This window comes from Prionailurus viverrinus, chromosome D4, assembly GCF_022837055.1.
Source record: "Prionailurus viverrinus isolate Anna chromosome D4, UM_Priviv_1.0, whole genome shotgun sequence".
NCBI classification, from domain to species: Eukaryota; Metazoa; Chordata; class Mammalia; order Carnivora; family Felidae; genus Prionailurus; species Prionailurus viverrinus.
Window position 1 is genome coordinate 77,388,516 of NC_062573.1, and position 16,053 is coordinate 77,404,568.

The 16,053-nt window shown below is 47.4% G+C and overlaps 1 protein-coding gene across 6 annotated transcripts in view; it reads left to right on the forward strand.

Annotated features, from left to right (window-relative positions):
• DOCK8 (dedicator of cytokinesis 8) overlaps nucleotides 1-16,053 on the forward strand; it is a 230,314-nt gene that overhangs the window by 155,328 nt on the left and 58,933 nt on the right. For all 6 annotated transcript variants that reach the window (XR_007146129.1, XM_047829190.1, XM_047829191.1 and 3 more), the window contains 4 exons: nucleotides 948-1,043; nucleotides 5,243-5,338; nucleotides 12,175-12,324; nucleotides 14,284-14,397. Coding sequence is in view for 5 of the 6 variants with exons in the window: in XM_047829190.1 (XP_047685146.1) it covers nucleotides 948-1,043; nucleotides 5,243-5,338; nucleotides 12,175-12,324; nucleotides 14,284-14,397 (456 nt within the window). In the remaining variant the exon portion in view is untranslated. The remainder of the gene's footprint in view (nucleotides 1-947; nucleotides 1,044-5,242; nucleotides 5,339-12,174; nucleotides 12,325-14,283; nucleotides 14,398-16,053) is intronic.

The following is a 16,053-nucleotide window of genomic DNA, read 5'->3' on the forward strand; positions in this document are numbered from 1 at the left end:
ACACGAGAACTCTGTACTACCTTTGCAACTTGTCTATAAATCCAAAATTATTCCACTTTAGAAAGGTAGTATTGAAACGCCCTTCCTCACTATTTTACTACGTTTTACTCTTATCTGTGTTCTTGAGGTCATCTGTGTCTATTGTATTTGTATGGAGGATATACAACAGAATGATTTGCTAGGACACATCTCTTCCCAACGCTCTGTTCAGTGACGTCATGTTAACCTGAAATCTGCCACGATGAAAGACTTACAGCACAGAAATAGGCAAATGCTGCACACCAGCTCCTCCCCCTCAGAAGCCGATTGTTACCTTTGCCAGCACACCATGGTCCAACCTCATATTTAAGGTCCCTTTAAGCATTAGCATTTTCTGATGGCCCCTGGGGGGAAGGGCGGGGAAATAGCCTGCAGCTATCGATGACAGCCTTGATCATTCTGGTGTCCTTAATAAAAATGAAATTATTAAATTTCTATGTGGATTGGGTTAAGAATTTTCTAATCGTGCTGTAGCAAGGGGAGAACGTTTTGTCCACAGTGGTTTTTGACAATTTTTAAAATACAGTGTTTTAAGAGCCCACGACAGTACCATACTAGCCCACAGAGAGGCGCTGTTCCCACGCTTTATTTTTCACGCCCTCCCAATAAAGTCACAACATGGAAGGGACTTCGGCAGCCCGTGTTCTTAAGGAGGCTTTAACTATGGGTCACTCTACACACTAAACTGCTAACAGTGATTATCTCAGGAGCAATAAAATTAAATGTGACCTTACATTCTTTGCTTCATTTTATATTTATGGCAATTGTCTTTCCTTTGTAACCAGAAAAAAAAAAAAGGCAGAAATGTATTGGAAATGAGTTCTGAGGTTGTGATTCCCAGACCGCAGGCTCATCTGTGCAGTGAACCAGTGTCAGTGGACAGATACGTCATGGTTTGTGTTTTTCAGATTGCTGATCGTAACTGCAACCGAATGTCTTACTATTGCTCTGGCAACAATGATGTTCCCAGTTCGACCACAGCCCCAAGGCCAGCCAGCAAAAAGGTACAGAGCCGGGCAGTGTGAGTACAATTTGCCCGTGTCCTCTCACTATGATTTATAATAGACACCATCAAAGTGCTCTCCTCCCTCGTTCTCACCCTCCTGACACACACACACTTTTGTAGCTCTCTCCCTCATCCTCCATTTTTTGACCAATTGGTTTCCTATTCAGTGAGTGGTTCTCCAAATTTCCATGCATTCAGAAGTACCTGGAGGTTTTTTTTTAATGTTTATTTGTTTGGGGGGGGGGGGGTGTTGGTAGAGCGCAAGCAGGGGAGGGGCAAAGAGACAGGGTCCAGGCTCTGAGCAGTCAGCACAGAGCCCAACGCGGGGCTCTAACTCACCAACTGCGAGATCATGACCTGAGCCGAAGTCAGACCCTCAATACACTGAGCCACCCAGGTGCCCTGCCGGAGGGTTTGTTAAAACTGATGGCTGCACCCTACTCCCAGAGTTTCTGATCCAATAGATCTGAAGTGGAGCCCAAGAATTTGCGTTTCTAACAAGTTCCCAGGTGACACTCATCCAGAGACACGGTTTTAGAAGCACTGCATTAGTTTCTTTTTCAGGAGCAGGTAAGCCGAGGACAGTTCGTTCTCAGCAAAAGTGAATGGCAATAATTAGGTATCAGTTATTTCAATACTAGATCAAGTGACAGGAAATGCTTCCTCAAAATTCATTCGTTTTTAAAAATCTTTTAAATGTCTATTTATTTAATTTTGAGAGAGAGAGAGAGACACAGAGCACAAGCAAAGGGAAGGGCAGAGAGAGAGAGACACAGAATCGGAAGCAGGCTCCAGGCTCCGAGCTGTCAGCACAGAGCCCAACGTGGGACTTGAACTCACACACTGCGAGATCATGAACTGAGCCAGAGTCAGACGCTTAAACGACTGAGCCACCCAGGTGCCCCAAAACTCTTCGTAATCGGGAGTGCCTGGGTGGCTCAGTCAGTTGAGCACCGACTCTTGATTTTGGCTCAGGTCATGATCTCACGGTTCATGAAATGAAGCCCCCGCGTCAGGCTCTGAGCCTACAGCATGGAGCCTGCCTGGGATTCTTTCTCTTCCTCGCTCTCTACTGTCTCCCCCACTCATACTGTCTCTGTCTCTCTCAAATAATGAATAAACTTAATTCATTCTAATGAGCTTTACTTATGAGTTCAGAGACTTTACAAACTGCTCGCCAGAACATCCTATATAAAAAAAAATTCTCCCGCCCCAGTCACGGCCTGTGTGGTCTAAGGGGTGGGGGTGTCTTTCTTAGGATTTCTCCTCTGCCAGGCACCCAAGAATTGCTCCTTTATGGTAGTTACTTAAGCCCTTGAGTGTCTTTCAAGACCCTTATTAAAATCTAAGTATGCTGATTGGAAGGATAACACAGTAAGCCGTTTGCAACAGCTGACGCCACGGGGAATGTTTATGAAACAAGCAAGGAGGGAAGGAGCCTCAGCTCAGCTCACTTTGGACCAAGTGAGGGAAAGATCAAACGTGGCGGGGTGGGGGTGCTGCCTGCGCCTGGGGGTGCAGACTTTTCAGTAGTCCAGGCACCCTATGTCTGGGGAGAGGTACCAGGAGTTACTTTTCAAAGAAGTGAAAAAAGATGGGGCCAGGTGCTGACAATAACTTTTGCACCTACTCTGAAACTTAGCTTGGGGCTTTGCGGTGACTGGTTACAAAGTCCCTCTTTTAAAAGCCATGGTTTGCCCGCAGCCAGGCTTCCTTAAGGCAGGCCATCGCGTTTGGTTTTGCACTTGCCTTCTTTTGACTTTGTTCCTGCTGGTTTCAATGACCAGAAGCCAATCTTTTCATTTCAGAGGGCAGCTGAGACAGTGTTTCTTCGGTAGCTCAGCAAAAAAGGATTTAGCTGCTTGGCTGTCTCCTGTAACGTCAGGAGCAAGGTGTTCTTGTAATAATGTTGCCTGGTAAGCAACATAAATTACTTTAAGAAGCAGCTTATCCTCTAATCTCTTCTTGCCATAAGACTCTGGCCGTCAAACTGACCTATTTTCCAGAGGTTACCTTTGAAGCTAGCGGAGCGTGTCTTTCCTACCGGGGCAAGATCCGGGCGTAGCCAACTTACATCATAGGCACACTTAGACCACCTGCTACATTAACATTCCGCCTCCTGGCGCTCTCAAGGGGGTGAGCTTCCTGGCAGTCTCCTAACAGCAGACAAATGCCTTCTTTCCGTGTGTTAAGATTATAAAGATTTGACTCACCTGGAAGAATGAAGGGGGGGGGCCTCCTGACAAGCTGAAACATCTAAGCATTTTGCACCCATCGCCATTAACCGGCTAAGGATATAAATAGAATACCCAGCCATCTGCACATGGGTTTTTCCATGAGTCTCCCTTTAGCTTACTAACTCTCAAATGTTAATGTCCGTGAGATAGTAAATTGGGTTCCTTGCACACTGTTCAGGGTGGGTGCTGTAAAGGTTTGTCAAGGGCAGCCTTTGCTATAATCAATTTTTGTTTTAGGGATTGAATTGAAGACTTATCTGCCATTTTGCTGGTACCCTCGCACGTGGTATTAGGATGCTCAAATCGTTTTTTTTTTGTTTTCTTATTTTATTTTATTTTATTTTATTTTATTTTATTTTATTTATTTTTCAATATATGAAATTTATTGTCAAATTGGTTTCCACACAACACCCAGTGCTCATCCCAAAAGGTGCCCTCCTCAATACCCATCACCCACCCTCCCCTCCCTCCCACCCCCCCATCAACCACACCCAGCATGGAGCCCAGTGTGGGGCTTAAACTCAAGACGCTGAGATCAAGACCTGAGCTGAAACCAAGAGTCTGATGCTTAATCAACTGAGCCACCCAGGCACCCCTCAAATAGTTTAGGTCTCACCCACAGAACAATAGAAAATAGTTCATCTATATTTATGTTCGGTTTTATGATCACCAGATTAGCGAAATCCAACGAAAGTAGGCAGATGCCATTTTTTGCCATTAGTTAAGGTGGCCGCCCATCTCTGTTTGCCCAGGACCAAGGGTTCCCTGGGATGCAGGACTTTTCTGTTTCCAGACCAAGTCTCAGGAAAACTGAGATGAATTGGTGGCCTTACCTTTATTCTTGAACTTCCTCCCAAGCAAAGCTGTTGTCAAAGCGTTAATAAGTAGCCAGATAAACCAGGGAATGGGAAATGTACAAAGATGCCACAGTCACCACCTGCTACGTTTGCTGTTGAGCAGTTAGATAACTCGAAAGGAAGTGTAGACATAGAACAAAGCTGAGAACTTCCAGCATCTGACCCTGGGACATAGGAGTTGAGAAATGCTGAGTTCCCCGCTGTTTAATGCAGAAGATCTGCTCATAATCCCAACCCATCGTGTTTCCTACAATGCCATAGTGCGATTATAAAAACAAGAATTGTCTTATCTGGAACAGAGCTTAATTTTTTTAATGTTTATTTTATTTTTGAGAGAGAGAGAGAGAGCAGGGGAGGGGCAGAGAGGGAAACATAGAATCCAAAGCAGGCTCCAAGCTCTGAGCTGTCAGCACAGAGCCCGACGCAGGGCCTGAACCCATGAACCACAAGATCCTGACCTGAGCCAGAGTCAGGTGCTTAACTGACTGAGCCACCCAGGCACCCCTGGAAGAGAGTTTAGATGCCACCTAGGCAACAGTTCTCGAATTGAGGTCCCTGGACCAACAGCACCAGCGTCACCTGGGAACCTGTTAGAAATACAAATTCTCAGGTCTGGCCCCAGACTTACAAGATCCAAATCCAAATCCAAAACCCTGAGGGCGGACCCAGCAGTCTTCGAGTCTCAACAATACCTCCAGGGGATTCTGATGCGCATTCCAGTTTGACCACCATTGCTACCAACCAACAGATTTATAGATGAGAAAACTGAGAGCCAAGAGAGGAATGGCTTGCACGTGGTCACACAGATAATTTGCCCCACGGGCCGAGAGGAAAGTAACAGTCTCAGCCCCACCTGCAGGGTCACTCCCAGGCGAAGGCCATTCCTTCAGACCTAGCCCTCTTCCATGATACCACCACCAGCCTCCTCCCACCTGCCTAGAAGATTCTCCGTGTCAGGTTACCTGAGCACTGACCTTGCCATCCAGCTGTGGTCTGGGCCACCTAGGACATGTGCGTCGGTAACTAACAAGCCACTAGAGAGAAGAGGTGTCAGTGTGGAAGGCCCTTGCCATCTCAGACTGGTTTCTCTGCTTCTCGTCCAGCATTTCCACGAGGAGCTTGCCCTGCAGATGGTGGTCAGTACCGGGATGGTGAGAGAAACCGTCTTCAAGTACGCCTGGTTCTTCTTCGAGCTTCTGGTGAGATCCTTGCGTGTTTGTGTGTCCACCCTGTAGGGCGTGAGAAACACGTTGCAGAAAGGCAGCGCAGTTGCCCAGGTTGGGGACTGACATTTTTTTCCCCCAAGTTGCTCCTGCTGAAAATATGGGATCGTTCCCTAAAATCCAACTCTGCCTCACTCCTCTGCCCGTCTTCCTACCCATGCTTGCCAGTGCCACCTTGAGAATGTCCCTCCCGCCTGTAGCTTCTTGCCGTCCTCACCACCCCGCACCTGGCTGAGCTGCCATCGTCTGCCGGGTGCTTCTTACAATTCCTTTCTCCTTGCACGTGTTCGTTTTTGCGCTGGCCCGGTCATTTTGCATGGGGGCTGCCCATTCTAAACAGGTCGTGTCGCCCTCCTCTTGAAAACCCTTCACCGATTTCCAGCATACCAGAAATAAAGCACAAGTTTTATCGTGGCTTATGAAGCCCTTATACGATCATATTTCCCTCCGTCTCTCACCTGGGCTCATACTATCCTCCTCTCTTCATTCAGCCACGTCGTTCCCAGTTTGGTTCTTGTAAGATGCCGTGGCCTTTCCAGCCTCAAAGCCTTTCTCAGATTCTCCCTCCCCTCCCTACCTCCCATCCCCTGCCCCTGCCCAGGCACGCACATTTTGGGTTCTTCTCTTCGGGGTTCAGCTTAAACGTCACCACCCCTGAGAGGCCTTTCTGACCCGCTTATGCTGTAATATGTCTTCCTCTCTGCTGTTCTTTAAACACCCTGTTTATTTCCATTCCAGCAATCATCCCAATTTATATTTGTCTTTCCATCTTGCTTATTCAACTGCTAGGATTTGGGTCTGTCTTTCTGATCCTCTCTGTAGCCCCAGCACACTGCTTGGTACCAGACAAGCACCAACTGATATTTATTAGGGAAAGAAAAAAAATGAAACTTGCAAATCTGTTTACCCTCCAACTTCTAGCAGATCTCTACTAGAAGGGCAGAAGGCACAGCTGTAGTCCTTCATTTTCGCATGAAAAGAACAATACTAATACCCAGTTTTTGAATCATTACTGGAAGGGAAAAGAAAGCAACTAAGAATATCCGTTCTATCAATGTTGATAAATGGAGATAAATTTTGATATGATGTTAAATGAAAAAGGGATACAAGCGTAGATACCAACCACAGCTGACTCGTGAACACTGTAGGGGAGAGGAACGCCATCCCCCCCAAGATGAAAATTCAGATATAACTTTGACTCCCCCCACGACTTAGAACTAAGAGCCTCCTGTTGGCAGGAAGCGTTACCAGTAACATAAACAGTCAGTGCATGTTTTATGCGTTATGTGTGTCATTCATATACCGTATTCATACAATAAAGTAGGCTGGAGAAAAGAAAAAATGTTAAGCAATCGTGAAGAAGAGGAAATACATTTACAGGACTGTACTGTACTTATCCAAAAAAAAAAAAAAAATCCGCATGTAAGCGGACCCTCGCCGTTCAAACCCATGTTGCTCAAGAGTCAATTGTACATAAAAATGTATATACAGACAATCTCGGGGATTAGGGTTAGGAGTGGATTAGGATTTAGTGATAGAGTTAGCTTTATAGTCACTGGGCTCTTTGCGCTGTGACGTTAAGTCAGTAATTTTTGTTTTAAGAGAGAGAGGGTAGGATTTCCCCCTGAGCTCTAGTTTATCTATGTAAGTTCAAGCCTAAGGAAAAGGGAACAGTACTGAATAATAGGATATTAGACAACAGGGGGTCAAAGGAAACAAAAATAAAAGTCATCCTGGGGAGGAAATGAGAAGAGATGTGCAATCGGGTTAAAAGGAAGTCAGCCCGTGCCACAGAAACATCCAGGATTCAAATCTTTGAGCTTTTCACCGAGTCCCGACCCCTAGCTGGGGAAGGGTGTTTGCTCGAGAGGCATCTTTTCAAGGCACAGTCTGGAATTCTTACAACAGAATCTCCCGGGGGGTGTTTAGTAAAAATAAAGCGGATTTTAGAGACCCTCCCTAGGACTACTGAATGAGGTAAGGAGAGGAGGACCCCAAGAGTGCACATTAACCTGTCTCCCTGGAGGACTTGTGAGCACCCCTGAAGATCCACTAGTCCACACCATCCCTGCCCCGCGAGGCGTCGACAGAGCCGAGGGTCTTCGTACCCAGCCGGCACCACAATTTCCCGTTCTAAAAGCCAAGTTCGTTAAGGTGGGCGGCCACAGCCTCCAAGTGTTGTAGCAACAACGTCAGCCCTGAGACACGAGCTCTGTGCTCTGGCAGCAAATGAACTGGCCTTGAAACCCTCTTGAGGCGTGAGAAGCATCAACACCAACATGCCATTCCTGTACGTCCCTGTACTCACCCCACTCGCCGTCAAGTTTCTCCACGTGAAGGAGATGCACTCGGGTCATCGTCCATCTGTACACAACTCATGCAGATAATCTTAAACCGAATTCATCTATCAGATGGCACGTGAAAAGTCGGGTGGCAAAAACGAAATTCGATGTTGTGGAATCTCAAACAAACCAAGTCCCAAGGTATCCCCGTTAAAAAATATCTCATGTCGTTTATGCATACACACGCACACATATGTACACACACGTGTCACCTCGTCATTCTTAGATATTATTTAGTAGTTACATATGATAAGCACAATTGCGAGACCGGAGAGCCAAAACTCTGATGAGGTTCTCAAAGTCTGCTATGTCAGGGTTCCAGTAGCAGCCCTAAGGGCTCCTTAATACGTCCTTGAAACCCCAGTAAAGACCTGTGTGTGAGAAGCACCCTAGGGAGTCATCCCATTGCACACACAGGACACGAAGACTGAAGCAGGGTTTGCCCAGCCCGCTCAGCCCCCGAGGGCCAGAGACTCAAGGGCTCTCGTCCAACGTCAGTCCTCTTGCCACTTTGCCTCTCCTTGGAAGCTCAGAGTTACAAAACGCTTCCTTAGCCTAATGTATTAATCACATGCGACGCTTTTATATTCAGAAGTCACCTTGAATACACTGCTGCTCCCATGCCCGGCCAGAATGGACTCAGCCTTTTGAGGGCTCAGTGGCTCCACCTGGCATCTTAGAGCTCCGTCTGTATTCTCGGAAGGTGTCACAATGACTGTCCTTCCTCTAATCCTGTAACTGCCGGCATCCCTGAGGAGGGAAAAATAATCCCATCCGAAATGCAGTGTGCATCTTCCCAGCTATGCGCCGGGCACCGTTTTAAGCATTGTCTCATTTAGTCCTCGAACAGCCTGGAGGCCAGAGTTTGCTCTCACCCCCAGTCTATAGATGGGGTCGCAGGAACTGTGGTGGCCATAAGGAGGGCTCTGCGGGTCAGCCAAAGGCTTCGTCTGTACCCCTTTACTGCCCTTAACTGCAGGGAGCTATGGAGAACTGCAGGGAGCCACGGTTCCAGAGAACCATGGAAAAGGTGAAAATTGCTTTTGATCTTGCACATTTATTGACTAGGACTCTGTGGCCCTGGGAGAGGAAGCGGAAGCTAAAGTTGCTAGCCCTCCTTCCCTCTAGGAGTCCCTGATGGTAAACAGAGGAGGGAGTTGGGAAGGAAATCTCCTGCCGATCTGAGCTAATGGAAGCGGTTGGTCCACAGACAGATCACCCAAGATGCTGCTCTTACCCGGGGCTCTGGGTGTTGTAACCAAAGTGTGCCAGGGTCCCAGTAGGACGGCCTTGGCATCTCTCAGAAGGCCTCACAGGAAAGCACTCATCAAAGCGACTGGGCCAGGTGTGAGCACATGGCGTTGGCAAGGCACGGAGGGAAGAGTCTTTATCTGTCTCTAAAGGATCAAGGGCCGGGAACAGTGCAACTGGGACTTAAGACAAAGCTGAGACAGAGCAGAGGGTCCCCGTGACAGGAGCTGGATTCCTACAGAAATGTCCCCACGAGCAGAAGCTTGCCGCGGCCCCGATGAGGTCAGCAGAGTGGACATACAACAGGACCTCCGTGTCCTCCCCCTCTCTGATTCCCTGCTGGTCCCCTCCTTCTGCCAACTCCAAGCAGAAGCCCAAGGACAAGGAGGCCTGAGAGACGTAGTCCGTGGAGATCAGCTTGCCAAGGTTCAGAGTCTGACGCAGAACACCAAGCAATGGATGTAGGTGCCGGAGTGGAGGCAAATGGAAACTTTGCCAGAACTTTGCAAGGAAACGGATCCCAGACTCAGACAGGACATCCAGTCCAGCATGCATTGCGTGTGCATTTGCCTCATGGATGCTCAGGAAGCTATTTAAAAACCAAAACCGTTTTTTTTCCTAAGAAGCCTGAGGAGAAAGAAAGGACCGTGTCCTCAGACTCGGCCAACAAAGCGGGCCATTTAACACCCTTCAGTTGCGTTAATGCCCGAGCGCTAACGAACAGCCACTGTGGCAGCCGAGGGTTGAACACAAGCCTGGGGCCAGTTTCACACTTGCTAATGAACAAATCCGTGTGCCCCTTGAGAAACCGCTGGGCCAGACTTTGGGGACCCACAGGTCAATGGGTGACCTAGTTTACTCAGAACATGAAGTTTTGCACCAGCGGGTTCTTTAGAGGCACCGCTGCTGTGCATGGATCATGAAGACCACTATGGGGGATCGTATTTTCCTGCCTTACCCCACCTGCAAATAACAGACCGAGCATCCACTGGCGTTTCCAGTGGATGTTCTTCTGTGCAGAGCCGAAGGACACAGTAGCTGGCAAGTTACTTACAGTCTGGAAAGAGGCCATCAGTTGAAAGTACGGAATTGTGAGAATTATTTACCGGTTGTAGGGTGGCCAAGCCCCGCAGGCAGGAGCCGGATATAGCAGTGAGTTCTAAAAGCCTGGTGCCCCAGGGTGAGTTAGCCAGAAGAAAATCAGGATCGGGGCAGCTCAGACAAAGAGGCCTTGTCTTCCCAGGTCCTTTGTTAGGAGCAAAGTGGGAGAGACGCGGCTGTCAGACGAGAATGAGGTCCAGTGCCTACCTCTCATTCTGGTCCTCCCTCCCACCAAGTGTGTGAGACTCTGGGGGTACAGACACCTCCGTGTGCCCTGAACCAAGCAGGACCCTGCAGGGAAGAGAATCCATGGTTCTTACGCTGGGCTCTAGGATTTTAAGTCTGTAGGCCTTCCTCAAGCTGGCCCTGGAATTATCGGAAAACATAAAACACACACAGCCTGTCTCTTATTCTCTTCTCACTTTACCTTCTCTTTGTTTTTTTATCTCTGCTTGTCTCGGTGCTAATGAAAGTTGTTGGTCCTGCATTCTTAGAAACAGAAATCTGCTGGTAGTGCCTGAGAGTCCTCCCTTGTGGCCCTTGGGACTGGAACACATTTTCCCATACAACTGTCTTTGTCCCCCCTTCTTGCAGCTCTGACCCAGGGCGTCATCTTCAGGCAGATGTGGGCGGTTAACTCCCGGGGCCATTTCTTTTTCGCAACGACTCTCTGACTAGCCTGGGCACATTCACAGAAATGACCTCCGAGGGTAGGCATCCTAGGGTAAGAACTCCCAGCCTTGCCCATCAGAATGTCCCCGCTAGCCCTAAGCAACTTCCAACGACGACCAGACACGACTTCTGGGGGTGTCAAGGGGGCCTATATTGACCCACGAATCTCCGGGTCTTGGGAAGAAGTGCAAAAAACAAATCATGATCGTCATTTTTTACAAATGTTTTTTAATGTTTATTTACTTTTGAGACAGAGAGAGAGCATGAGCAGGGGAGGGGCAGAGAGAGAGGGAGGCACAGAAGCCGAAGCAGGTTCCAGGCTCCGAGCTGTCAGCACAGAGCCCGGTGTGGGGCTCGAACTCACAGACTGTGAGATCATGACCTGAGCTGAAGTCGGACGCCCAGCCGACTGAGCCACTCAGGGGCCCCATGATCTTCATTTTAAATTGTGGTGGATGTGGTGCTGGTATTGTGCTATCATAATACAGGCAATCACCAGCAGACACACAGGTTTTTATCAGAACACACATTCTTTTTTTTTTTTTTTTTTTTTTTTAATTTTTTTTTTCAACGTTTATTTATTTTTGGGACAGAGAGAGACAGAGCATGAACGGGGGAGGGGCAGAGAGAGAGGGAGACACAGAATCGGAAACAGGCTCCAGGCTCCGAGCCATCAGCCCAGAGCCCGACGCGGGGCTCGAACTCAGGGACCGAGAGATCGTGACCTGGCTGAAGTCGGACGCTTAACCGACTGCGCCACCCAGGCGCCCCAGAACACACATTCTTAATATACATTTTTAAGCATACCATTAAGTATTTTTTAAAAAAGATGTGTAAAACCAGCTAGCCTTATTGAACTCAAAACATAACTTATCTTAGAGGCGCCGTTCCAAATAGCGGCTAAGTTTCTGCCCAGCATAATATAGAATTGTTTCTAGAAAACTCTACTCCCGGTTCCAACTTGAAACCCAAGGGGATCATCTCTTCCTTCTTCTCCTTATTGTAGTTTTGGGGACAGAGGTGACTTCAGTTCACCTCAAACACAGTATCATACACAGTTCCTCTTGTGTAATGTGTTGAGATCCATCATCCCGAGTGGCCACGGGAGCCCAATCTGTGTCTGCCTTCCCGTAGGCAGTTGAGAGCAGGGGAGTCTTCTAGCATTGCAGCTAAAGAATGAAGTTCCCTGGCTTGGTGAGCTGCGAGAAGGAAGCCCCTTGACTTGGGGTCAAGAAGAGGACATCCTTCCCACCTCCTGCCACCATGGTAACCTTCTGTGCATCAGGAGCATTTTTTGTCCAGAGTCTGCTTGGGCAACCACCAGTGTAGATCAAGCGTTGGAAAGTCTGCCGTTAAGGAGCCTTCCTTTGAGTCCTTCCCCCTTTTCCACAGCGTAGAAGCAGGTCACCTGTTTCTGTGTTGACATTTCCCCCATCCCCTCTGCAGGTGAAAAGCATGGCCCAGTATGTACATAACATGGACAAACGCGACAATTTTCGGAGGACTCGCTTTTCCGACCGTTTCAAAGATGACATAACGACTATTGTGAATGTGGTCACCTCGGAGACTGCAGCCCTTCTAGTGAAACCTCAGAAGGTAACTGGGACTTTTATTCTTTATTCTCTCAATCTTTTACCTTGAGCATCTTGTATTTTCATTAGCAGGGAAAAGCGTCATCCTAAGACAGTAATTTAAATGTGACTAAATATGACCACTCAGTATAGTTATACTGGATGGGACCCTGGAGTGGTACTGGGGGGAATAGATATGGGCAGAATATTCTAGTTCTTAGAAAATACCTCTTGAAGTATCATGGCGTAATGGGCATGATTTTTATAGCCTACTCTCAAAGAACTCTGAAAAAAATTGTTTTATATATATATATATATATATATATATGTATATATGTATATATGTATATATACATATACATATGAAGAGAATGATAAAGCTAATATAGCAGAATGTGAAGTATTGATAAATCAGTTAAAGAGCATATAGCAGTTCTTTGTATTTGGAATTAGTCCAAAATAGAAAGTTTAAAAATAAATAAAACGAAGTAGAACAATTTTAAAGTTTTTTTTTTAACATTTGTTTATTTTTGAGAGACAGAGAGAGGCAAAACATGAGTGCGGGGTGGGGAGGGGGGCGATAGAGAGATACACAATCTGAGGCAGGCTCCAGGCTCTGAGCTGTTCGTTAGCATAGAGCCCAACGCGGGGCTCGAACCCACGAACTGCAAGACCATGACCTGAGCCGAAGTCGGACGCTCAACCAACTAGGCCACCCAGGTGCCCCCGGAAGTAGAACAATTTTAGAAGGCAGCTCTAAAATTTGAGGCAGCAGTGGTCATCATTAATACCTTTATCATTATTAAGGATTTATATAGTAGGAAGTGCTCAGGAGAAGATTTCCGTTCGGTTATTTCTCGCGACAGACTTTCTGAGCCCAGCAGTGGAGTCTCCGTGTTGTCAGACACAGACGAGGAGCCTCAGTGAGACTGAAAGATTTTCCAAAAGCCACACAGCTAGCAGCGAGGCCAGGACCGATGATTCCAAGCCCAGGATAGTCAGACAGTTACGTCAACTGCCCAGGAGTGGCCCCTGTGTGGGACGGCTGGAGCCGGAGAACTTACCACTCAAAGATACTGTGGAAACTCCTCTGTGTCAGGTTTCTGTCCATCCCAGTGTCTGCTCAGCTTGGCCTGAGTTTGCAAAGTGCCCATCATAACCAAAGGAAACTATTTTCAAATCGCATTTTCACTAGAGGCAGTGAACGCTGATTTCTCATTCTGAGAATAAAAGGACGTAAATGTGAAAAAGTGAATCCCCACTTACTCTGAAGTGCTGTAAGATGTCAAAAATATGAGCACCGAGAAGTAACCACAACAAAAGCCCTCGTCTCATTTCATGCAAGAGGTCACTCTACCGTGTGTAACTCTGACCTCTCTTGGGCTGGGAATGTTGCCTAATTGGAGGAAAAAAAAAACCATTCCTGAGGTAAAAACCAATTCTTTATCCTGATGAGATTTTTCTCGACAACCCTTATAAATTAACAACTTGTCTCACTGAAGATTGTGGGTATGTTTCAAGTTCGTTTTGCCAAGACAAGAGTTACAAGAATCAAATAATTTATGGCAGAGCCACGTGGAGAAATACGAGACAACCATTAAAAACTAGTTTTGAAGAAATGTGGAAAATGCAGGGAAAGGTTCTTGGTACAATGTTGAACGAAAAAAATGCAAGGCCCAACATTGTCTATAGAGATTGAGCTCAATTATGTACATACACATGTAGGAGAAAAAGGAATCGAAGGAAATGTACCTAAATATTAACAGTGAATAAAGAATTGCTTGATTCAGCCCAACACTCCTGGCACCCGTTAAGGGCTAACTTGTATTTGCCACAATTTTGCCGGGTCACCAGCTTTGCCCAGTGTCAGTGTCTCCCCCAGGGACACGGTAGGACCTGTGTGTCCCAGCCTCCCTACCAGGCACTCGGTTGGTCATGATCGGGGCTTACCGCAAAATGATTCACGTGTTGGTTTGTTTTTAAGGAAAACGAGCAGGCAGAAAAGATGAACATCAGCCTGGCTTTCTTCTTGTACGACCTTCTGTCGCTCATGGATCGTGGCTTCGTATTTAACCTCATCAAACACTATTGCAACCAGGTGAGTGTCCCACAGACCTAGCCGTGTTGTTTCTGGCTCCTTCTCCTCCAGTGCTGTGGTCACTGCCGTAGTATGCTGTCAAGCTCCTTGCCAGGTTAGAGAGCTTGACTCCCGTGCATTGTGGGCTTTCTGGTCATTTGTCTTCCGGGCTTCACTAGACACGCTGGTCCGCACGGACTCCTGGAGCGTTTGCCAACCCGAAGGGGCCAACAAGGTCATGTGTGAGACTCGAGGGCTGTTGGTGCTATGGTCTTCTTCGCTGAAACATTTAACAGAAATCATGTGCCCATGGCATTCGCTCTTAGACCAGGTCTAGAATTCAAAGCATGGGGTCTCTTTTCACATATAAGGGTAATTCATTAAAATGTGGCTGTGGAACTCGGACTTTATATTTTTTTTTAATTTTTTGTTTTTAATGTTTATTTTCGAGACAGAGAGAGACAGAGCATGAATGGGGGAGGGGCAGAGAGAGAGGGAGACACAGAATCGGAAGCAGGCTCCAGGCTCTGAGCCATCAGCCCAGAGCCTGATGCGGGGTCGAACTCACGAACCGTGAGATCGTGACCTGAGCTGAAGTCGGACGCTCAACCGACTGAGCCACCCAGGCGCCCCTGGAATTCGGACTTTAAAGAACCCTGATGGAATCTGCCAAAGAGCCCAGACCTCACTGAGCACAAAGCAAATATCTCATGCCCCAGGAGCATCTTACCACAGCCCTCTCCTCAGACGTTTAAGGAGGATTCTTCTTTTGTTCGCTGTCCCCCTAAATTGTCCCAGCAGGTGTCCTGCAAGTGGTTGCTGTTGTGGCTCCTCCTTTCCTTCCGCATTCCTCCTCTACCCACCACGACCGCTGTCATTGCCACTGTGACCACTACCCACCAGCACGGTCGCCACCCGTGACTCCCATCGCCACCGCCACCCACCCCCTCCACCAGCACCAGCGCCGTCACCACGGCTGCCTTCTTCCTGTGAACCAGGCACCGTGCTGAGCATCTGATAGAACTAGTATCTTTAATCCTTGCAAGGTGTCCTCTACATTTTGCAAATGAGAAAGCTGCGTCGTATAACTTGTTGGTTGGAAAGACCGTGGTTGGTAAACCCAGTCTTGCCTGACTCCGGGCTACAGCGGACTCATCACTCTGTTCTATCAGGCTTTGCTTTCTGTGGTTAATCTCTTCATGATGCTGAGTAATTCACTCAACTTTTCTGGGGCTCACTTCCTCATTTGCAATATAAAAGGATCTTCCCCAACTCCCGAAAACAGACCATGACTTTTCTGAAGGAACTCCTAATAAGGAAACCCGCCTATAAAAAGAGAATCCTAAGGAAACCGCAAAATGCTCAGAGCACCGACATCTTGTGCAGCCCGGTCTCCTGACCCTACATGGATCTTCCGTTCCAGGTTCCACCAGCACGGAGGGGTGAAGGACGACGCCATTCCTCCCTGCCACCCCCATGTTTAGGGTTATGGGTCATCAGAGGAATTGCCAATATAAATTAATCTGGTTTTCAAAACAGGTCGCTGGATGACTTGCAAATATAAGCTAATCCCTTTTTCAAAACTTAAAGTTGGACATATAGAAAGCAGATACTAGAATACCGTGGTAGACCCGAGGTTAGCTGCTGTTTAAGAAAGAATTTTTCATGACTCTTGTG